This window comes from Mustela nigripes, chromosome 13 (assembly GCF_022355385.1).
Source record: "Mustela nigripes isolate SB6536 chromosome 13, MUSNIG.SB6536, whole genome shotgun sequence".
In the NCBI taxonomy this organism is placed as follows: Eukaryota; Metazoa; Chordata; class Mammalia; order Carnivora; family Mustelidae; genus Mustela; species Mustela nigripes.
In genome coordinates this window covers 20,147,975-20,173,145 of record NC_081569.1, presented here as the reverse complement: position 1 = coordinate 20,173,145, position 25,171 = coordinate 20,147,975, and the positions used below count along the sequence as shown (strand labels likewise).

General features: G+C 43.8%; 1 protein-coding gene across 2 annotated transcripts in view; it reads right to left on the bottom strand.

The window, feature by feature from the left end:
- Positions 1–25,171, bottom strand: part of ENTREP2 (endosomal transmembrane epsin interactor 2) — a 506,747-nt gene that overhangs the window by 20,100 nt on the left and 461,476 nt on the right. For both annotated transcript variants that reach the window (XM_059371698.1, XM_059371699.1), the window contains 3 exons: positions 13,382–13,489; positions 3,910–4,070; positions 3,218–3,353 (listed from right to left, as the gene is read on the bottom strand). In XM_059371698.1, coding sequence (XP_059227681.1) covers positions 3,218–3,353; positions 3,910–4,070; positions 13,382–13,489 — 405 coding nt within the window. The remainder of the gene's footprint in view (positions 1–3,217; positions 3,354–3,909; positions 4,071–13,381; positions 13,490–25,171) is intronic.

The following is a 25,171-nucleotide window of genomic DNA, read 5'->3' as shown; positions in this document are numbered from 1 at the left end:
CAGGTGTTTGCAATCTTTAGATAAGCTATCTAGCTGATCTCCGGCTAGCTGAAGCAGTCTCAGCTTGCTACTTCTCCGCCATCTTTCATCAGTATCCTTGGGGTGTGCAAGTGTAGGGTAGATCCAATGTTACATGCAAATCCGGAGGCCCCTTTCCACCATCTAGGGTCCTTGATGGGCTGGAGGGGGTGTTTCCCATTCCCATGATAAGGACAACTGTTGGGGGGTTCTCACCATCAGGACTGGGAAGCAAAGGGCTCTGAGAAGTCTGGCTGCTCCCCACAGGGTAGTGGGCCCAAATCACTCATCCTTCCGTGGCATTCTGTGTTCTGGAAATGGGAATGAAACCTCACAAAAGGGAGGACAGAGAGGTGGGCCACAGCTGGTCCCCAGAATGGAGCTAAATTTCTGTGATGGCAATTAGCAGCAGGTGGAAGGGTGACACAGAGCTCCTTCTTCTGCCCAGGGCAGCTGTGGAGAATCACACACCTCTGGGCTTGTTGGGGTCTCCAGGTCCATGGATGGCCCTGCCTGGTGTCCCTGCTGGTTACAGGGCAGAGCTGACCATCTGAGGCTGGGTCAGTCTCCCTCTCCTTGCCCCTCTGTGGACTTCCCTCCCCAACCTTGGCTCAGCTGCTCCCAACCCCCAGGCCCTTCCAAAGCCCCTTGGTAAGTCCCCACGCCCCAGGCCAACAATCCTCCTAACTATCTCCTACCTTCTCTCCTCTTGGCCAAGTGTCTCACAAGAGTGAGCTACTCCAGTTCTCAGGGTATCCCTGGAAAAGCAGCCCTGCAGGAGCTAGAGCTTAGGTAGGAACACAAATTCTCAGCAGGATCCCCTTCCCAGCGACTGACTCAGAAACTCCCGGGGTGGGCTACGCCTGGGATGCCCACTGGAGTCCAAAAACTACTGGCTCACATCCCTCCTACAAGTCCTCGTGTCCCATCCCCTCCTCTGTCCTTGGAGCTTCTCAAAGTATTGCCATTCTGTAGGGCTCTCCCTGCAGAACCTCCCAGTTCCCCAGAATTGGTGACCATCTCGGTGGCTAACATGGATCTCTCCAAGGCCCCAAGCTATAGATCCTGTCACCTGGTGGACACCTGCATGGATGTTCTGATGATCTCAGAACCAGCTGGGCTGCCTGGGAAGGCCACCCCCTACCCATGTCATCCTCCTTGCAGATTCATCCTGAGCGGCTTTCTGTTGGAGGATATGCATGCTGCACTGTCCCTCCTTCTGAGTCTTGTGACCTGCCACCCACTTAGCCTGAGCCTTCAGCTCACATAGACTTCCTGGAATTCCCCAAGTAGAGATGGATATCCCTGCCCAGTGTCCTCCAGCAGGGCTTGGGGCTCCCCTCAGAATACTTATAACTTCCTTCACAGGAGACAGTTCCCCTTGATAACACTGATCTGAATTATTTTTATCATAAAGAGGAAAATAAATCACTTCAGAAAGGCAGAATTTTCCACTCAGCTTTTTACAGAATTCAAGAGAAGTTCAATTATTTTAAGTTTAGAAATAAGATTTCACAGTCACACTTTGCATCTCCACTAAAGAATCCCACCCCAACCCCAACCCCAGGCAGCTCCTACACAACTGCTTCTACTGTGGATAGGAAAAAGGTCAAGAGTCCTTGATCACTCCCGGTCTGCCATCTGCAGCTTGATGAGCTGGTCCAGGACATTTCAGGGCAAGAGGTGGTGGAGAAGGAAGGCCTGGGGGGGGGTCAGGTGGTGAGCACCATCGCCTGCACCAGGGTGGGCTGGGGCAGCCTGAGGAGTCCCGCCCAGGTGACCCTCAAAGAATATCTTTCTTGCAAAAAATGTGTAGCCAACGTCCTGCTGGGCACAGAGGTAAGCACTTCTTGCCTTTTCTTCCTGTCCCACAACCATCAGGCCTGCAGAATGTGATCTCCCTTGTGGATGTGATTGTTTCTAGAGGCTTGTGGAAGCTGAGTCTGAAAAGCCATTGTGTAAAACCATTTCTCCACCCACCGAGGTCCCTTAGGGCCAGGCGCTCCTCAGTGGGGGGCTGAGGAAAGGACAAGCACTACCTCCTGGTCTTCTCACCACATGGCCTTGAGACCTCAAAGGAACAGGGCGGACATCAGAAGGTCTGGGCTAGATGTGAGACCCGCACTCCATCCTGGTAGGTGACTTGGGATCCTGTCTGAAGGTTCTGTGCTGCTGAGAAGCCCATAGGTATGTGGGTCCAGATGGGTTAGGGAGAGCTCAGTGGTGCCCTTCAGATGCTCCTGGTTCTTGTTTGCATACCCTCTTCTGCCCAGGGCTCAGGGCCCAGAACTGGCTGCAGTCCCCATTCTTGGCAGGATTTCTCAGTTCCCCTGAATGTGCCCCTTCTCAGCTTGACTGCTGTGCTCACCCATGGGCCCCCAGTTCTGGGCCTTCCCCAAACCCTGACCTGCACTCAGGTGCTATGTGAATTTTGAGAGTTCACATCTCTCTGCTCTGGCTTGTGGCCTTCGATATTCAGGAGTGACAATTGTGATGACGACGATGATGACAATATCATAAAAAGGGGCAACTAATGTTTGCTGAATCAGAACCTACTCTATGTCAGGTGCTGTGCTGGGTCCATTCCACACATTCCATTCCATCCTATGTGCCTGATACTATTATCCCCATTTTACAGGTGAGGAAACCGAGAATCCACCAACACATCCCTCCAGTGCGTGCCCATTGTGGGTCAGGGACCCCAAGGCAATGGGAGTGCCTGACTCACCAGGCTCAGAGGAAGACACCTACACTTTGCCTGGTGGCGCAGGCACTTTCCTGGCCTATGGCCGCCAGGCCTCATGCAGGACCAGGGATCTCGCATGGCTCTCTCAACTCCCCAGTAGACAATGACAGAGGTATGTCACTGACACAGGCCAGAGTCCCCTGAGTATTCAGTTCATAGCCTGAGCTCTATCCCTAGGGGGGTCTCTGCTCATGGCTTTTAACCTGTATCAGCTCCTTCTGCACCGTGTCCCCAGACACACCAGCCAGACTTCAGCTCAGGTGCATCTGAGAGGAGCCAAGGGACAGAAGCTCAAACACTGGGACTGGCATCCTTGGACTTGGGGTGGGGTCTCTGTAGGTCCTACTCTCTGAGCCTGCTGCCTTCTCTCCACAAGATCACAGAGAGAAATACAAATGCAAGGAGTGTGTCTTAGTACAGTGAACTGGCTTGTCTGGGGTGGGGAGGTCTCACCTGGCTGGTGGTGGTTGGGCCCACCACGGCCTCGTAGGGTGGGGGAAGTTCCGTGGGGTAGAGCAGGCCAGGACTGTTGATGGCAACATCATACAAAGTGCTGAATGGAGAGGGAGCAAAGTCCAAGTGGAGGCCCCTGAAAAGGCAGAACCATCCCATTGTCACTCCTGGGATGGGGGAGGGGATCCTGAACTGCTGACCTTTCTCTTAAAGGCAATCAGAATGTCTTTTGTCAGGGTTTCCCTTGGTCGAATACTCATTTTGTTTGTGAAATAAAAGTCTCATTCCCTAGGCAGTTTTACCATTTTTTTTTCCTGGAGAGAGGTCGACAAACCCTGTCCACTGAAATTAAAATAATCATAGAGCTGATTAAATCTTTAATTAAATTTTACAGGTCCTCTTAATGACCATAACTCAGCGGCAGTTTTGTTTCATGAGAACGTAATGGAGCCGTTCTTGTGGGGCTAGGTTTGCTTTTGTTGTTGCACGGCGGCAATACCAAGAGAAACGTTCTCTCTCAAAGCCAACATTCTCTCTTTTCACTGTTCATGCTCTGGTCTTTAATCAAACATGCTCTCTTATGTTCACTCTCCTCTGCTCAGCTGCCCCACTGAAAACGAGGGTGGCTGTTGCAAGTTCCACCTCCCCTACTGTCCGCATAGGTCACTGCCACCATCACCAGAAAGACCAACCTGTGGGCTTCGGCTGTGGGCGTGCAGGTGTACTCTGGCGGGTAATAGGGTGGAGGTGGGAGTGGGGGTATGAACTCATCGAAATCCAGGGTCTGGTGGAGCACGGTGCCATGGGGCGTCACACAGGCCGGGCTGGCAGAATGCACCCTTTGTGGAAGGAACTGGAAAACAGAGAGATTCAGAGTTATTTGGGACATCTTGTGTGGCTTGTGTCTAATTAAGCTAATTATCCATAAGCTTTAATGATTCGTTTGGAACTTATGTAATTTAAACTGTTGGACTGTGACGGCAAAACACACACTTAAAGATGATGGCTCCGTGAGGAATGCCTCGCCCCCACAGCTTCTTCGTTAGGCTTTGTTTCTCACAATGCTACACAGAATGCCTCCATTCTAAGGAGAAATGCAGTCTGGGAAGTCTTTAATTCCACCCCCACCCCTAAATATTTCTCTTTAGATTATACTACTCAAAGCCTGTGGGTTAAAATGGTGCCTAATGTCCATGATTTAAGATAGCACTTCCTGAAGTGCATTCATGAGGAAACACCAGCCCCTCAAGATGTTCCTCTACAGCCCCTCCCAAATTCCTACAGTGAAATAAATTTGGGAAATGCTACATAGTGTTGTACTCCCTTTTTGGTGCCTTGTAGTGCATGTTTGTGTGTTAAAGCTCCTGAGAAGGTCTGCACCAATAAATTAAAAAATACATAAATAAATAAATAAAATAAAATCTGTTTAATCCATTAAAGGAATATTTCTCAAATATTTCATTATGGGTCCTTTTGGACACATGGTATCTATGAACACTTGTCAGTCCTAGAAATTCATAAACTCTGTAAAACACTGCTCTGAAGGAAAATAATCATAAGTTCCAAAACATTCTGTGGGGCAATCTTAAAACCAAGACACTGCTTGAGCAAACTGAGATAAAATTGCTTAAACAAAAAGAATCCTGCCTCTGCCTAGCTTTCCATTTCTGCCATAGGAAGCACTGGCCAATAACTTCCCATCTCTGGTCACTGCTGCCAGAGATTACCTGTAGCATGGAGATGTCTGAGCCATTGCTCCAGTTCCAATCAACACTTCACTGTGAGTGCCTGCAGGTACAAGGAGATCTATGCTACTCAAATGCTACACTCTGGGCTATCCACCACATGAAGAGTGAGACAATCAACTGTATATGGCCAAGCAAGAACAGTTCTGCTAGTAAACAAGCTCTCCAAGCACTGTGTGGGGGCCTGGAGTCTACAAAGGGTTAATGAAGATGACATCTGAACAGGTCTGAAGATTGGGAGGTAGGCTTACAAGAAGGTGCTCTAGGCTCAAGAAGAACAGGTGAGCTAGTGAAAGATGTGTTTAAGAAAAGCAAATTTACATAAGACCCTAGAAGTTAATACTGGAGGCACTGAGGGGGGGTGGCTAGGGAGTGTGCTGGAGCTGGGAAGCAGTGCTATTAAAGTTGTGTGGTAGGAAGAACCTTCTTGCAGCTGTGCTTAGGGTAGTCTGGACTTCTTAGGAGGCTGGGATGGTAGGATATTTTTGCATGAGCAAGGGTGAGGTCATGATTCTGAATATGGCCAAATACCATTAAATCAGCATACTCCAGACTTAAGAGAGAAAGAAAAGTGACCATGTCCACATATGTAACGCATCAGACTGAAATTATCTCATGTGGCTTTTTTTTTTTAAGATTTTATTTATTTGGCAGACAGAGATCACAAGTAGGCAGAGAGGCAGGCAGAGAGAGAGAGGAGGAAGCAGGCTCCCTGCTGAGCAGAGAGTCGGATATGGGGCTCGATTCCAGGGCCCTGGGATCACAACCCGAGCTGCAGGCAGAGGCTTTAACCCACTGAGCCACTCATGTGGCTCTTCTTAACACACAGAGCACATTCCTTGCGTTTTCAGCAGGTCTGAGCTGTGGCTTTGTTTAATTGTCTGAAACAGAGGTGAGTCAGTGGCTAGGAGCTGGTCGAATGTGTGTCTGTCATCCTGTGCCTTGGAAAGCTGTCAGCCCTGATGTGCATTGCACAAAGCTGAGCAGTTAGGACAAGGCCAAATGTCCTTGAAGTCTAATAGGGACATATTTTGAATGAGTCTCTATCAGAAATTAGAAAAATCAATAACAAACTCAAGCATGAAATGCAAAAGTCAACATGCTTTCTTATTAAAGGTACAATCCCACCAGGAGCGGGAACAACAAGCATTTTCAACGAGAAAGGCAAGACACTTCAGATGATCCTATTAGCCGGTTTAAATGCGTAGATGCTGCCATACACCAGAGGTGTTTTAAAAGCTAAATGACAGCTTTAACCACTTCTGCTCTAAACGCCAGATCACCTTTCCAGTGGTGTGTTGGCTCCATTTTCAGGGAAGTGACTCAGACTCAGCTTATTGCAAACTGAGCTTTCACCTAGGTTCCTCAACCTTCCCAGGAGGAAGTCTGCAAGTAACTCTTGACATACACCCTCCTCCACAACAAGGTGGGGTCTGTCTTCAAGTCCAAGGTTACCTGCTTGGAACTCTTCTTTGAGATGTTAGAGCTAGAAGTCTGCAAACCATGTTTCCCAGACTCCCTTGTCAGTTGGCTTCCTGTTGGGCTCTGCCTACAAGGGGCACTAGAGGGAGAATGGAAGAAGACAGCTACTGGTCTGCTCTTTCCCCACTCCTACCCTTGTGTTCCATGGAAGCTGCCTCCGTGGCTGCTCATTTCTGTGTCTGTTCTCTCTTCCCGGATCCCCACTTCCCTTTCGCCTGGCAACCTCCTAGTCATCCTTCAGGACCGACAGGAATGCTTCGTGCCCAGCCCACACCTCACCATGCTGCGTGTTCTCATGTCTACAGATCAGTGGCCAGGCTCAAAGACTGAGCCTGCATTGGGCTGTGGTGGGTGGAAAACCGGCTCTGAATCACCACTTCTTCCCCAGGTGGTCCTCCCTGTTCTGGGCCATCTGCAAATGTTTTGTTTGTTCCATGTATGGTGGAATGGTGTTGGTACCCGACTGAAGTGTTCCCACACCTGATGTGAGCATTATTATTGCCTAGCACTCGTCATCCACAAAAGAGGAGTGTGCATTTTTTTTAAAGATTTTTTTTTTATTAGAGAGAGAGATTGAGGGTAGGCGGAGAGGCAGGTGGGGGGTGGGGGGGAAGCAGGCTCCCCGCTGAGCAGAGAGCCTGACACGGGGCTTGATCCCAGGACCCTGAGACCATGACCTGAACTGAAGGCAGAGGCTTAACCCACTGAGCCACCCAGGCACCCCAGGAGTGTGCATTTTAGACCCTGCTGGAGACAAGCCCCTCCTCATCTGTCTGCTCTGGAGAGGGAGTCCCAACTTAGGGGCTACTGTCCTTCCAGGCGCGTTGGAACCAGGGAAGAGGGCTGGGGGTACACGGGCCTACAGCAGCTTCCCAAGGCCCACTTAGGAAGACCCTAAAATTTGGTTCTATAAGAACAGTCCATACTCTGGGGTCTCAGAGGGGATGTGAAGAGGTCAGTGGGCCTTGGGTGGCCCTGCCTGACCACTGACGGCCCATGAGCACATTACTGACCTCTTCGAGTCTCGAACCCCTACTTTGACCTCACCCGGCCTGACAGGGTCACACTGGGAAACACCATTTCTGTCACAGACCCAGATGGCAGTGTGGTGTGGCTTAAACAAAGGACCGTATCACTGATATTTGCTCTGCAGTCCCTACAACTCCCTCTCCTGCCATGCAGGGAGGGGGAGGAGTGAGGAGTGAAGGGCAGGACAAGGGGCTGGTATTTCCAGGACGTCCTCTGAGTTCTGAGCAGCTTCTCCTCTTCCAGCCTCCAGGACGGGTCTGCCAGCCTCTTTTCACACCCCTCCCCAGACTCCTGAGCAGAGGCGGCCTCTCTGGTTCACTGGGGAGCAGAGCACACTCTCCTGGCTTCCCCGCCACACTCCTGAATGGCTCCTGAATGGATCACGCACATCTCTGAGATTTCCCATAAGGACTAAGAAATACAGGGCCACAGCTTTCTTCCTCTACCCTTGCTGACTCTTGGGAGAAATATGCTAATATTCCTTAATTGACCTCGCGTCGCCAACTGACTAGATGAGCTGGGCTTTGTCTCCACACTCCAAACACCGGAGTCATGCCCACCAGAAACACATTGCTGCTCTCTGGTCCTGCTACCACCCCAGGGACGTTCCCTGCCAATCCAGGACACGGGGTGCCTTCCCCAGCAGCTATTACCTAGGTTAGTTACGACCATAATCTATAACGAACTATGAATGCAGGCAGAAAATCTTGCTTGTGCTATGAGAACCAAGTTGAATGCTTTGGGGAGACTTGACAAAGGAGCACAGCTGAGTAGAAAGTGCTGCCAAGCTGGGTCCTGGCAAGGCAGGCATAAGGGAGCAGAGAGGAGTCAAAACATCCGGGGGAACTCTGCGTTCTGCTCACTTTGCAGGTGTCACTCTAATTTAAAGGAACGGAATCTGGAAATTACAGACGGTGCTGTTTTCTATAAGTTTATACAGGAAATATAACTTGGTACACTGATATTCAGATCCCCAATCAAACAGAAGGTCTTGGCCCCAGATCAAAACCCTGGTAGACAAATGTTCATCTGCATATTTAAAGTCACAACGTTTGCAGCATCTACACGTTACACTGTTAGGATTGTCTGTTGTAACTAGCTTTTTGAGACAAATCAGGGAGTGCCTGGGTGGCTCAGTCAGTTAAGCATCCATTCTTGATTTTGACTCAGGTCAAGATCTCAGGATTGTGAGATCCAGTCCTGCATCAGGCTCTACACTCAGCACAGGTCTGGATAAGTGTCCCCCCCCCCCCCGAAAATAAATAAATAAAATCTAGAAGAAAGAAAGAAAGGACAGAGAGAGAGAAAGAGAGAAAGAGGAAAGGGAGGGACAGAAGGAGGGAGGGGGACGGAGAGAAGGAAGGAAGAAAGATTGATTAATCAGACATCCTTTGGTCCTAGTCTGATAGATAAGTAGCATCTACCAGATAAATAAAATCTTTAAAAACAAAACAAAACAAAACAAAACAAAAAAAAAGGAAGACATGGAGATGTTTCCGGTAAACCCAGACCTCAAGGAAGGTCACTATGGGTCCAAGAAGGGCCAGCCTCCATGAGGCGCTAATGAACTGGGGTGAGCTGGAGAGGTGAAGATGCTGGTGAACTTGAGTGATTCTGGGAGTTCCAGGCTTGGGGGTGTCCCTGACCGCAGCACCCTTTGCTAGCTCCATGGGCAAGCCCACAGTTAGCACACCTGTGAAAGTCTTGGCACTCTGTCTGCACTTTCTGGAGGCCTTCTGCTTGACAGGGCACACGACTCGTGTTGAAAACATAAATGACAATAATAAAAGATAAAGTTCACAAGCAAGTGCCTAATGGAGATGCATGTAATAGCATATGATGTCCCTTAGGGTAAAGTGGCTGGTAATAAAGTTCATGGGGAGGAAAAGAGATGAATAGAGAAATGGAGAAAATGAGATTACACTCAAGAAATAAAACTAAAAATGTGAGATCAGAGGTACTTTGGAGGTAAAAGCTTTCTCCGCTAAACTGTATCAATAAACTGAATTTTATCATCAGTTTGCCTTTATCACTATTTCCAAAACGTATTAGAGTGCTCTAGCTTTATAAATTCTGATGCTAGGCATAAAGCTTTTCATCTCATGTATACATGCCTTCATGATGAGTTCCAAAAATGGTTAATTATCCCAACGCGCAGGCCCTCAGAAGCAAGGAAGGAATTAGGGGTTCCCTCCATGCCAGGCTAACGTCCTTGCTCTGAGTCACTCTGAGGTCTGGGGTGCCCCATGGTCTTTGGTGCATAAATGAATTATTTTGCTTCCCGTTTCTGTGTTTTGGGAGCAGAGCTGGAACTTAAAAGTACTAGTAAAACAATGTGTGTGCAGACACCTCCAAGATCTTTAAAACTTTGTATCTCAATCCCTCATGACTGTCCCACCCACACTGAAATAGAGAGCAATTGATCTAGGACCCTCTTTCACTCAATCTTTCCAAAGCACTCATTTTTTTTTTTAATTTATTTCTTTTCAGTGTAACAGAATTCATTGTTTATGCACCACACCCAGTGCACTCATTTTTTAAATAAGAGAGACAATGATCCTTTTTGACACTTATATTTCATTGGCTTCTATAATAGTACAATATGCACTTATAAGCCAAATACCACTGGCTTAGACCGTTTTGGGGACAGCTACAACTGACACTTAGAAAGCTTGTGACCCAACTGCTGGGAGCAGAGATGGCATGTGGGTGAACCAGAGAGGCTGCCGGTGGGTAGCTATGCTGTGGGGAGCAGGCAGCACATCTTACATGTGGGATGGAGAACCGTGGCTCTCCGGCCAGTGGGTTCAGCATAGGTGGACGAAGGGAGCTATAACTGTATGCAGAAGGAGCTTACAGTAGTGCCATCTGCACAGGACTATCAAAACCAAAATCAAAACCGAGAAACCACACAAGCATCCACACATAGAGAAATGGCTCATTAACGTTGCATGCACAGTCTCGTTCAATATAGGCATGAAGACATTGTTGTGTACATTGACCTAGAGGGATGTCCTTTATCATTTCAGGTTACAAAATCAAGTTGCAGAGCGATATGAATGGTATGATCCCCTTTGGTTAAAAGGAAGGCATAACATGGGGTACCTGGCTGGTTCAGTTGGTTAAACATTTGCTTTTAGCTCAGGTCCTGATCTCAGGGTTGTGGGATCGAGCCCTGCATTGGGCTCCCCTCTCAGCAGGAAGTCTGCTTCTCTTTCTCTCTCTCTCTCTCTGATAAATAAAATTTTTAAGAAACAAAAAAAGGAAGACATAGCAGAAGGAGGAAGAGAAGGAAGAATCAGGAACAAGGAAAATAGACTATTTGTATATGTTAATATAAACACTAAGAAATCAATAAAGAAATGGAAGGATTCGCTGCAAAGTTTCCTTAGGAGAATGAGGAGGAAGAAAGTAGCTTATTAACTTTGTCTTTATATATCTCTGTATTTTACTTGTTTCAGTGATCATATATTACTTCTTTAATTCAACAGTCTAATGAAATAAAGTAAGGAAATTAAAGTCAATTACACCTGAATAAAGCTGAAAAAAAAGGAGAAGACTTTTCTAAAAAGTTAAAAAGAGCTGCTGAAGCATGCTCATGAATAACTCGATTCCAGGTTCCATCCCTCAGGGCGAACCATGAGTCCCTGTGCCTCCTCACTTCTCCTTCTTCCAGGGTGCAGCCTGTGTAGCCAGCCTTGCCCAGCCTCTGACCCATGTGGTAAAAGCCAACCTTCTCCAGGTGGGCCACCAGGGTTTTTCAAAGCCCACACACATGGATTATCTGATTCCTCTCTCAGCGGCCACTGAGGACAGCAGAGCCTGAAGGGTCTTGCATAGAGCTGAGGAAACTGGGATGAAGAGGCAGCCTAAGGTCATGCACAGGTCATACAAAGCACCACGGTCATATGTCCCCAGTTCCCTTTAATGCCGCTGCCTCACCCCCCGAGACACTGCAGGTCAGCAGCACCGCCAGAGACTTGCAAGGAGAGTAGAGCCTTGTCTGGTCCCACAGCCCTAGTCACAAAGGGACTTAACTGATTTCTATGTCAGGGGTTAGAAGCGAAGTTACCCACAGATACTCAGCCATGGAACAACCATGGGCTCTGAGGGCAGCTGTTGTCATGGTGACCACACCTTACCTCCCTGTGGTATTTTACAGTCGACAGAGTACATCAAGGACCGTGGCATTCACAGTCATGGCTCCAGGACATTCCTAATAACAAACCAATATTCCCCCTGCATTTAATAGTCAAGTAGGTCACACTTCTTGAATGTTCACCAGGTATGCCATTCGGTCCATCTCAGAGAGGTGAGGAAACCGAGGCTCAGGCGGGTTCGGTGACATGTCCAGAGTCACTTTCTTCATACACAAAATAGGTGGGACTCAGATGAAGACACGGCTGATGCCAGGCCCAGGATGGCAGGCCCGCGGGCGAGCCACATGGCGGAATGATAGCATGAGCCTACATCAATGTGATCACAATTGCATACACCATAACGGCTACCGCACGCCTCCTTCGGATTTAGTTGGTAATTTTCATTCTAATGCTTCAAACTGGGGAAGGCAAACTTTTATATTTACAGCCCTTTGGTTCTGTTAGGTTGGTCAAATTGGTATGATGTTTACAGATCAACGGTAAAATCTGCAGAGGTGAGTAGAACCCCACAGTACTTAACTTTTTCTTTATACAACAGGCCGGAGAAAATCACCAACATGAGGCCTCGGTGAGCGAGGCCAAAAGTTCATTGCCGCTGAATAACTGCTTAATTAAATCCCTTTCAGAAAACTGCCACCCCTCTGAAAGGTCAGGCCCGGCTGTGACAGCTGTGTAGATATACACTGAGACAAAGGGACGGACGTTGCATGTGATTAGAACCAATGAATTTTTAACGTCTTGGTAATGATGTTTTCTGGCCCTGTAACTTGAGGAACTGATGTATTGCCATGGGGTAGATGAGAAAAAGTAAATCAAACAGTCCACTGCAAGAACAGCTTGCTTTTTCATTCATGCGACACATAAAACATTGAGGGGGAGGCAGGGCGGGTCTCGAAGAAGCAAAGAGAGAGAGAGACAGAGATACACACACACACACACACACACACACACACACACACACACACATGATTTCTACCCTTAGCCTTAGACAACCATGTCTTCCCATCAGTTTTTCTTTATCGTGCTGATTTTAGCGGTAACATACTGAGAACTGTGGGCTGTGTTTTATTCACATTGAATAAATGAAGAGCCTTCATTATTAATTAAGCATGTACTTATAGACGTGTATTAATAAGTGTGTGACCCTTGCTCTTGGTCTCATTTCTCTCCCTTGGGAGCGGCAGTTCTTCAGCTGTAAGGCTTTGGCTGGGTGGGGGGAGGGGAGCAAATGATGGCCAACCAGTCACTCTGCCACTAGATTATGAGCTCAGGGTTAATGAGCAAATCTAAAAAGCACAGATGAGCAGGGTTTTTTTCTTTCTTTCTTTTTTTTTTTTTTTTACTTGAAAAGGACTCATTTTCTAAAAGCAACTTCCTTTTATTAAAAGAGATTTCCAAAGCTGGAGGAAGGCACCTTGCTCTGGAGGTCCTGGACCCAGAGGATGTCTAGGGCTGTCTAGGACTGTCTCTGAAATTACTCAAGAGCACACACCAGGGGTCATCTAGACAGGTATGACAGTGGCTGGACTCCGCTAACACAAAGTTCCAACAAAGCCTAAGATAAATACATTAATGGCACCAAATGTACAGGTCCTCGGTCTTCCAGAGGACAGCATGAGCCTGTCATCCCTGGGGCTTCTGGTTGGAAGCCAGAAGAGTCCACTCTCCTTTAGTTTCAAAAAGGCTGGAGGAGAAGGGGGTCAGTCTCACTATTTTGAGTGTGCTTGGGAAGGAAGGGGCCCACTCACCATCTGGAGGACATCGGAAGAGACCATCTGCATACAGCACATGGCCGTGGCCAACGCACACACGATGGTGGAGAGGACATTGAGGGCACACACGCTGAAGAGGAGATCCTGGGAGAGAAAAATGCAGCAGAATGTCAGTCTCCTCTCAACAACCCAGATGGCAGATCCTTAGCTTTTCCATCAAGGTCCAGAACGAGTGTGACCAATTGCCTTCCACTTCCCAGAGGTTTTCTTTTGGAGTTTGTTTTAATAATCAAAACTGGCCTTTAATATAGATACATTTGTTTACCCTTCTACAATGCTGACTGAATTATTCTTAGATACTGAAGGATGTATTTCACACTTTTGGTCATTATTAGACACTCACTGTCTAAGAAAATCTTGAACTCACCAACATTTAAGTAGGGGGCAATTGTTATCAATTATACAATGTAACTTAAAATCTTGAAAACTAGTAAAATGCCAAGTTAAAAAAAATTTTTTTTTTTATTTGACAGAGAAAGAGAGATCACAAGTAGGCAGAGAAGCAGGCAGAGAGAGAGAGGAGGAAGCATGCGCCCTGCCAAGCGGAGAGCCCAATGCGGGGCTCGATCCCAATGACCTTGAGACCATGACCTGAGCCAAAGGCAGAGGCCCCAACCCGCTGAGCCACCCAGGCACACCGCCAAGTTTTTAAATTAAACTTTTTGCCTTCAGGTAATGGAAGATTCACAAGCAGGTGTAAGAAATAATACAGAGAAGCTTTGTGGACCCTTTGCCCAGGTTCCTCCATGGTAGCATCTTGTAAAAACCATAGTGAAATATCACAACCAGGATTGACGGTGATGCAGTCAAGACACAGAACATTTCTGTCACCATGCGGATCCCTGCCCCACGTTGACCTTTCAGAGACACACGTACTTCTCTCCCCTGCTCCAGCTCCATCTCCCATTACCAATCCCTATCAACCATTAGCCTGGCCTCCATTTTTATAATTTTGTCCTTTTAAGAATGGTACACAAGTGGAATCATATAGCATGTAACCTTTCAAAATTGGCTTTTTTTACTCATAGTAATTCCATCAAGATTCACCCACACTGTTGCATGTGTCAGCAGATCATTCCTTTTTATTGCTGAGCAGTATTTCATGGTGAATGTACCACAGTTTGCTTAATCAGGCACCAGATGAGAAATATCTGTGTGGTTTTCAGCTTGGGGCTATTACAAATAAAGCTGCCATGAATGTTTGTGTACGGGTCTTTGTGTTCATGTAAGTTTTTATTTCCCTGGGGAAAATGTCCAAGAATACAATTGCTAGGTCATAGGGTAAATAAATGCTTGGTTTTATAAGAAACTGCCACATTGTTTTCCAGAGTGACTGAACCATTTTATGTTCCTACCAGAAATGTATGCATGATCCAGTTTTTCTGCTCTCTTGCCCATATTTGGTATCACTATTTTTATTTTAGCCATTCTGATAGGTGTGTAATGATATACCAGTATCATTTTTTAATGTTTCCTAATGGCTAGTGCTGCTGAATATCTTTTTGTGTGCTCATTTGATCTGTCTATCCTCTTGGGTGGAGTGCCTATTTGTATCATTTGCCCATTTCCAACAGAACCATTTGTTTTTTATGAATTTTGAGAGTCCTTTATGTGTCTTAGGTCTTGGTCTTTTGTCAGGTATGTTGTTTGCAAATATTTTTCCCAGTCTGTAGCTTTTAATCCTCTTCACATAAGTTTTCACAAAACAAAAGTTTCATATACCTTAGGTCCAGCTTACTAATTTTTGTTTTTATGGCTCATGCTTTTGGTGTCAAGATTTTCTCTTATTTTTTTTAAAAAGTTTTTATAGTTTTACATTTTACATTTAAGTGTGTGATTCATTCTGAAGTAATTTTTGAATAAAGTGTGGGTTAGGTTGAGGTTTATTTTTGTGTTTCTACTTTTAATCTTGATGTGTTCATTGCTAGATATAGAAATGTGATTTATATTTATATATTTATCTGGTATCTTGTGACCTTGGGATTTATCTAGACAATGAGGTCATATGCAAATATTCTATTTCCTCTTTTCCAATTTGTATACTTTTTAATTTTTTCTTGCCTTATAGCACTAGCTAGAATTTCAAGTTTATGAATAAGAAGATGAGTGAGATGGTGAGAATAGCTATCTTTGTCTTGTCGAATTTTGTGGAGTTTTAACTCTTCAAGTACAATTCATTGCTCCTTAGGAAATCTGTTCTCTAAAAATAAGCATGATTTACAAAAATGATACAGGAATACCTTGTAGATATCTGAGGTTGTGTTCCAGATCATTGCAATAAAACAAATATTGCAATAAAGTGAATCAAATGCATTTTTTTGTTTCCTGGTGTATATAGAAGTTATGTTTACACTATACTGTTGTCTATTAAGTGTGCATTTATATATGTTTAAGCATTATATCTAAAAAATGTACATACCTTAATTTTAAAATACTGTATTGCTAAAAAGTGCTAAATATCATCTGGGGTTTCGGCAAGTTGTAATCATTTTACTGGTGGAGGGTTTTTTCTCCCTGTTGATGCCTGCTGACTAATTAGGGTAACAGTTGCTGAAAGCTGAGGGGGCTGAAGCAATTTCTTAAAATAAGACAACCAGTTTGCTTCATTGACTAATTCTTCCTTTCATGAAATATTTCTCTGTAGCATGTAATGCTGTTTGATAGCATTTTATCCAAAGAACTTCTTTCAAAATTGGAGTCAATCAATCCTCTCAAACTCCATTTCCGCTTCATCAGCTAAGTTGATGTACTATTCTAAATCCTTTTTTTAAAAATTTATTTTTTATTTTCAGCATAACAGTATTCATTATTTTTGCACCACACCCAGTGCTCCATGCAATCCGTGCCCTCTATAATACCCACCACCTGGTACCCGACCTCCCACCCCCTGCCCCTTCAAAACCCTCAGATTGTTTTTCAGAGTCCATAGTCTCTCATGGTTCACCTCCCCTTCCAATTTCCCCCAACTCCCTTCTCCTCTCTAACTCCCCATGTCCTCTATGCTATTTGTTATGCTCCACAAATAAGTGAAACCATATGATAATTGACTCTCTCTGCTTGACTGATTTCACTCAGCATAATCTCTTCCAGTCCCGTCCATGTTGCTACAAAAGTTGGGTATTCGTCCTTTCTGATGGAGGCATAATACTCCATAGTGTATATGGACCACATTTTCCTTATCCATTCGTCCACTGAAGGGCATCTTGGTTATTTCTACAGTTTGGCGACCGTGGCCATTGCTGCTATAAACACTGGGGCACAGATGGCCCTTCTTTTCACTACATCTGTATCTTTGGGGTAAATACCCAGGAGTGCAATGGCAGGGTCATAGGGAAGTTCTATTTTTAATTTCTTGAGGAATCTCCACACTGTTCTCCAAAGAGGCTGCACCAACTTGCATTCCCACCAACAGTGTAAGAGGGTTCCCCTTTCTCCACATCCTCTCCAACACATGTTGTTTCCTGTCTTGCTAATTTTGGCCATTCTAACTGGGGTAAGGTGATATCTCAATGTAGTTTTAATTTGAATCTCCCTGATGGCTAGTGATGATGAACATTTTTTCATATGTCTGATAGCCATTTGTATGTCTTTATTGGAGAAGTGTCTGTCCATATCTTCTGCCCACTTTTTGATATGATTGTCTGTTTTGTGTGTGTTGAGTTTGAGGAGTTCATTAAGATCCTGGATATCAACCTTTTGTCTGTACTGTCATTTGCAAATATCTTCTCCCATTCCATGCGTTGCCTCTTTGTTTTCTTGACTGTTTCCTTTGCTGTGCAGAAGCTTTTGATTTTGATGAAGTCCCAGAACTTCATCTTCGCTTTTGTTTCCTTTGCCTTTGGAGACATATCTTGAAAGAAGTTGCTGTGGCTAATATTGAAGAGATTACTGTCTATGTTCTCCTCTAGGATTCTGATGGATTCCTGTCTCACATTGAGGTCTTTTATCCATTTTGAGTTTATCTTTGTGTACAGTGTAAGAGAATGGTCAAGTTTCATTCTTCTACATATAGCTGCCCAGTTTTCCCAGCACCATTTATTGAAGAGACTGTCTTTTTTCCACTGTATATTCTAAATCCTTTGTTAACATTTCACCAATCTTCACAGCATCTTCTCCAGGAATAGATTCTATCTCAATAAATCCTTTCTTTATTCATCCATAAAAATCAACTCCTTCATCCATAAAAATCAACTCCTCCTTAACTCAAGTTTTCTTTTTTTTTTTTTTCCACGAGAGGGAAGCAATCCAGTCCCATCTTCAGGCTCCACTTCCAAATCTAGTTCTGTGGCTGTTTCTACCACATCTGCAATTACTTCTCCACCACTGAAGATCTGAACCCCTCAAAGTCATCCAGGAGGGCTAAATCAGTTTGTATTGATGTATGTATTGATATTTTGATCTCTTCTTGTGAATTATGGATGTCCTTAATGGTATCTAGAATGGTGAATTCTTTACAGAAGGTTTTTAGTTGACTTTGCACAGATCCATTGGAGGAATCATAGTCTATAGCTGCTATATAGAAGCTTATGAAATTTCTTTTTTTTTTTTTTACTGTTCTGAAAAATGCTTTATTTTTTATTGTAATTCTAGTATCATTAACATACAGTGATATTAGTTTCAGACATACAATATAGTGATTAAAAATTCAATACATCACCTAGTCCTCATCATGACAAGTGTCCACCTTAATCTCCATCACCTCTTTCACCCATCCTCCCACCCACCACCCCTATGGTAACCATAAGTTTGTTCTCTAGAATTAAGAGTCTGTTTCTTGGTTTCTCTCTCTCTTTTTTCTTTGGTCATTTGCTTTGTTTCTTACGTACCACATATGAGTGAAATCATATGGTATTTGCCTTTCTCTGATTGATTCTTTAGCTTAACATTACGCTCTTCAGCTCCATCCATGTCACTCCAAATGCAAAGATTTCATTTTTTAGTGGCTGAGTAATATTCCATTGCATATGTACACACACCATATGTTCTTTATCTATTCATCTACCAATGGGCACTTGGGCTGCCTCCATAATTTGGCTACTATAAATAATGTTGCTATAAACATAGGGCTACACTAATGAATTGTGTACCCATTTGAATTAGTGTTTTTGTATTATTTGGTTAAATACCCAGTAGTGTGATTGCTGGGTCATAGGGTAGTTCTATTTTTAACTTTATGAGGAACCTCCATACTGTTTTCCAGAGTGGCTGCACCTGTTTCCATTCCTACCAAAAGTGCAAGAGTGTTCCTTTTTCTCCACATCCTCACCAACACTTATTGCTTCTTGTGTTTCTGATCTTAACCCTTCTGACAGGTGTGGGGTGGTACCTCACTGTGGTTTTGATTTGCAGGAAATATATTTCTAAAAAAGACTTGAAAGGCAAAATTACTCCTTGGCCTGTAGGCTGCAGAATGGATGTGGTGTTAACAGTCAAAAAACATTAATTTCAGGGGGGGAGGGGTGAAGATGGCGGAGAAGTAGCAGGCTGAGACTACTTCAGCTACCAGGAGATCAGCTAGATAGCTTATCTAAAGATTGCAAACACCTGCAAATCCATCGGCAGATCAAAGAGAAGAACAGCAATTCTGGAAACAGAAAAACAACCACTTTCTGAAAGGTAGGACTGGGGAGATGTGAATGCAAAGCGACGGAAAGATAGACCCCGGGGGGAGGGGCTGGCTCCCGGCAAGCGGCGGAGCAACGGAGCACAAAATCAGGACTTTTAAAAGTCTGTTCCACTGAGGGACATCGCTCCAGAGGCTAAACTGGGGCGAAGCCCACGTGGGGTCAGCGTGGCCTCAGGTCCCGCAGGGTCACAGAAGGATCGGGGGTGTCTGAGTGTCGCAGAGCTTGCGGGTATTGGAACAGGAAAGCTGGCTACAGAGACAGAGCTGACAGTAAGATCACAGCTCGGTGTTACCTTGAACCGGTCGCAGGCTCGGTGAGCTCGGAGCACGGCCGGAGGTCAGGCAGAGGCCAGAGACCAGGAGGCCGCCATTTGTATTCCCGTCCTCCAGAACCCTACGGAAAGTGCTCAGGGAACAAAAGCTCCTGAAAGCAAACCTGAGCGGATTACTTACCCCGGCCCCTGGTAAGGGCGGTGCAATTCCACCTGGGGCAAAGACACTTGAGAATCACTACACCAGGCCCCTCCCCCAGAAGATCAACAAGAAATCCAGCCAAGACCAAGTTCACCTACCAAGGAGTGCGGTTTCAATACCAAGGAGAGCAGCAGAATTCCAGAGGAGGAGAAAGCAAAGCACGGAACTCATGGCTTTCTCCCTGTGATTTTTTTTAGTCTTGCAGATAATTTAATTTTTTTCTCTTTCATTTTTTGTTTTTTTTCTCGCCTTCTGGTAAAATTTTTGTTTAACTTTTACCCTTTTCTTTTTTAATGTTTTTAACTAGTTTATCTAATATATATATATATTTTCTTTTTTATATTTTTCTTTATTCGTTTTCTTTTTTGAAAATTCTTTTCTTTTTTTTTTCTTTTTTTCTTTTTTTTCTTTCTCCCTTTTTGAACCTCTTTTTATTCCCTTTCTTCCCCCTCACGATTTGGGATCTCTTCTGATTTGGTTAAAGCACATTTTCCTGGGGTTGTTGCCACCCTTTTAGTATTTTACTTGCTCCTTCATATACTCTTATCTGGATAAAATGACAAGACGGAAAAATTCACCACAAAAAAAAGAACAAGAGGCAGTACCGAAGGCTAGGGACCTAATCAATACAGACATTGGTAATATGTCAGATCTAGAGTTCAGAATGACAATTCTCAAGGTTCTAGCCGGGCTCGAAAAAGGCATGTAAGATATTAGAGAAACCCTCTCGGGAGATATAAAAGCCCTTTCTGGAGAAATAAAAGAACTAAAATCTAACCAAGTTGAAATCAAAAAAGCTATTAATGAGGTGCAATCAAAAATGGAGGCTCTCACTGCTAGGATAAATGAGGCAGAAGAAAGAATTAGTGATATAGAAGACCAAATGACAGAGAATAAAGAAGCTGAGCAAAAGAGGGACAAACAGCTACTGGACCACGAGGGGAGAATTCGAGAGATAAGTGACACCATAAGACGAAACAACATTAGAATAATTGGGATTCCAGAAGAAGAAGAAAGAGAGAGGGGAGCAGAAGGTACACTGGAGAGAATTATTGGGGAGAATTTCTCCAATATGGCAAAGGGAACGAGCATCAAAATTCAGGAGGTTCAGAGAATGCCCCTCAAAATCAATAAGAATAGGCCCACACCCCATCACCTAATAGTAAAATTTACAAGTCTCAGTGATAAAGAGAAAATCCTGAAAGCAGCCCGGGAAAAGAAGTCTATAATATACAATGGTAAAAATATTATATTGGCAGCTGACTTATCCACAGAGACCTGGCAGGCCAGAAAGAGCTGGCATGATATTGTCAGAGCACTAAACGAGAAAAACATGCAGCCAAGAATACTATATCCAGCTAGGCTATCATTGAAAATAGAAGGAGAGATTAAAAGCTTCCAGGACAAACAAAAACTGAAAGAATTTGCAAACACCAAACCAGCTCTACAGGAAATATTGAAAGAGGTCCTCTCAGCGAAGAGAGAGCCGACAAGTGGTAGACCAGAAAGGAACAGAGACCATATACAGTAACAGTCACCTTACAGGCAATACAATGGCACTAAATTCATATCTCTCAATAGTTACCCTGAATGTTAAAGAGCTAAATGCCCCTGTCAAAAGACACAGGGTATCAGAATGGATAAAAAACCAAAATTCATCTATACGTTGCCTCCAAGAAACTCATTTTAAGCCCGAAGACACCTCCAGATTTAAAGTGAGGGGGTGAAAAAGAATTTACCATGCTAATGGACATCAGAAGAAAGCAGGAGTGGAAATCCTTATATCAGATCAATTAGATTTTAAGCCAAAGACTATATAATAAGAGATGAGGAAGGTCACTATATCATACTTAAAGGGTCTGCCCAACAAGAAGATCTAACAATTTTAAATATCTATGCCCCCAACGTGGGAGCAGCCAACTATATAAAACAATTAATAACAAAATCAAAGAGGGGGTTTGGGAGAAGGGGGTGGGGTTAAGGACATTGGGGACGGTATGTGCTTTGGTGAGTGCTGTGAAGTGTGTAAACCTGGTGATTCACAGACAGGTACCCCTGGGGATAAAAATATATGTTTATAAAAAATAAAAAATTAAAAAAAAAAAACAAAGAAACACATAAACAATAATACAATAATAGTAGGGGACTTTAACACTCCCCTCACTGAAATGGACAGATCATTCAAGCAAAAGATCAGCAAGGAAATAAAGGCCTCAAACGACACACTGGACCAGATGGACATCACAGATATATTCAGAACTTTTCATTCCAAAGCAACAGAATACACATTCTTCTCTAGTGCACATGGAACATTCTCCAGAATAGATCACATCCTCGGTCCTAAACCAGGACTCAACTGGTATCAAAAGATTGGGATCATTCCCTGCATATTTTCAGACCACAATGCTCTAAAGCTAGAACTCAACCACAAAAGGAAGTTTGGAAAGAACCCAAATACATGGAGACTAAACAGCATCCTTCTAAAGAATGAATGGGTCAACCAGGAAATTAAAGAAGAATTGAAAAAAATCATGGAAACAAATGATAATGAAAATGCAACCGTTCAAAATCTGTGGGACACAACAAAGGCAGTCCTGAGAGGAAAATATATAGCGGTACAAGCCTTTCTCAAGAAACAAGAAAGGTCTCAGGTACACAACCTAACCCTACACCTAAAGGAGCTGGAGAAAGAACAAGAAAGAAACCCTAAGCCCAGCAGGAGAAGAGAAATCATAAAGATCAGAGCAGAAATCAATGAAATAGAAACCAAAAAAACAATAGAACAAATCAACGAAACTAGGAGCTGGTTCTTTGAAAGAATTAATAAAATTGATAAACCCCTGGCCCGACTTATCAAAAAGAAAAGAGAAAGGACCCAAATAAATAAAATCATGAATGAAAGAGGAGAGATCACAACTAACACCAAAGAAATACAAACTATTATAAGAACATACTATGAGCAACTCTACGGCAATAAATTTGACAATCTGGAAGAAATGGATGCATTCCTAGAAACATATAAACTACCACAACTGAACCAGGAAGAAATAGAAAGCCTGAACAGACCCATAACCAGTAAGGAGATTGAAACAGTCATTAAAAATCTCCAAACAAACAAAAGCCCAGGGCCAGACGGCTTCCCGGGGGAATTCTACCAAACATTTAAAGAAGAACTAATTCCTATTCTCCTGAAACTGTTCCAAAAAATAGAAATGGAAGGAAAACTTCCAAACTCATTTTATGAGGCCAGCATCACCTTGATCCCAAAACCAGACAAGGATCCCATCAAAAAAGAGAGCTATAGACCAATATCCTTGATGAACACAGATGCGAAAATACTCAACAAAATACTAGCCAATAGGATTCAACAGTACATTAAAAGGATTATTCACCACGACCAAGTGGGATTTATTCCAGGGCTGCAAGGTTGGTTCAACATCCGCAAATCAGTCAATGTGATACAACACATCAATAAAAGAAAGAACAAGAACCATATGATACTCTCAATAGATGCTGAAAAAGCATTTGACAAAGTACAACATCCCTTCCTGATCAAAACTCTTCAAAGTGTAGGGATAGAGGGCACATACCTCAATATCATCAAAGCCATCTATGAAAAACCCACCGCAAATATCATTCTCAATGGAGAAAAACTGAAAGCTTTTCCGCTAAGGTCAGGAACACGGCAGGGATGTCCATTATCACCACTGCTATTCAACATAGTACTAGAAGTCCTAGCCTCAGCAATCAGACAACAAAAGGAAATTAAAGGCATCCAAATCGGCAAAGAAGAAGTCAAATTATCACTCTTTGCAGATGATATGATACTATATGTGGAAAACCCAAAAGACTCCACTCCAAAACTGCTAGAACTTATACAGGAATTCAGTAAAGTGTCAGGATATAAAATCAATGCACAGAAATCAGTTGCATTTCTCTACACCAACAACAAGACAGAAGAAAGAGAAATTAAGGAGTCAATCCCATTTACAATTGCACCCAAAACCATAAGATACCTAGGAATAAACCTAACCAAAGAGGCACAGAATCTATACTCAGAAAACTATAAAGTACTCATGAAAGAAATTGAGGAAGACACAGAGAAATGGAAAAATGTTCCATGCTCCTGGATTGGAAGAATCAATATTGTGAAAATGTCTATGCTACCTAAAGCAATCTACACATTTAATGCAATTCCTATCAAAGTACCATCCATCTTTTTCAAAGAAATGGAACAAATAATTCTAAAATTTATATGGAACCAGAAAAGACCTCGAATAGCCAAAGGGATATTGAAAAGGAAAACCAAAGTTGGTGGCATCACAATTCCAGATTTCAAGCTCTATTACAAAGCTGTCATCATCAAGACAGCATGGTACTGGCACAAAAACAGACACATAGATCAATGGAACAAAATAGAGAGCCCAGAAATAGACTCTCAACTCTACAGTCAACTAATCTTCAACAAAGCAGGAAAGACTGTCCAATGGAAAAAAGACAGCCTCTTCAATAAATGGTGCTGGGAAAATTGGACAGCCACATGCAGGAAAATGAAATTGGACCATTTCCTTACACCACACACGAAAATAGACTAAAAATGGATGAAGGACCTCAATGTGCAAAAGGAATCCATCAAAATCCTTGAGGAGAACACAGGCAGCAACCTCTTCGACCTCAGCTGCAGCAACATCTTCCTAGGAACAATGCCAAAGGCAAGGGAAGCAAGGGAAAAAATGAACTATTGGGATTTCATCAAGATCAAAAGCTTTTGCACAGCAAAGGAAACAGTTAACAAAATCAAAAGACAACTGACAGAATGGGAGAAGATATTTGAAAAGGACATATCAGATAAAGGACTAGTGTCCAGAATCTATAAAGAACTTAGCAAACTCAACACCCAAAGAACAAATAATCCAATCAAGAAATGGGCAGAGGACATGAACAGACATTTCTGCAAAGAAGACATCCAGATGGCCAACAGACACATGAAAAAGTGGTCCATATCACTCGGCATCAGGGAAATACAAATCAAAACCACAATGAGATACCACCTCAGACCAGTCAGAATGGCTAAAATCAACAAGTCAGGAAATGACAGATGCTGGCGAGGATGCGGAGAAAGGGGAACCCTCCTCCACTGTTGGTGGGAATGCAAGCTGGTGCAGCCACTCTGGAAAACAGCATGGAGGTTCCTCAAAATGTTGAAAATAGAACTGCCCTATGACCCAGCAATTGCACTACTGGGTATTTACTCTAAAGACACAAACGTAGTGATCCAAAGGGGCACGTGCACCCGAATGTTTATAGCAGCAATGTCCACAATAGCCAAACTATGGAAAGAACCTAGAAGTCCATCAACAGATGAATGGATCAAGAAGATGTGGTATATATACACAATGGAATAATATGCAGCCATCAAAAGAAATGAAATCTTGTCATTTGCGACAACATGGATGGAACTAGAGCGTATCATGCTTAGCGAAATAAGTCAAGCAGAGAAAGACAACTATCATATGATCTCCCTGATATGAGGAAGTGGTGATGCAACATGGGGGCTTAAGTGGGTAGAAGAAGAATCAATGAAACAACATGGAAGTGGGAGGGAGACAAACCATAAGTGACTCTTAATCTCACAAAACAAACCGAGGGTTGCTGGGGGGAGGGGG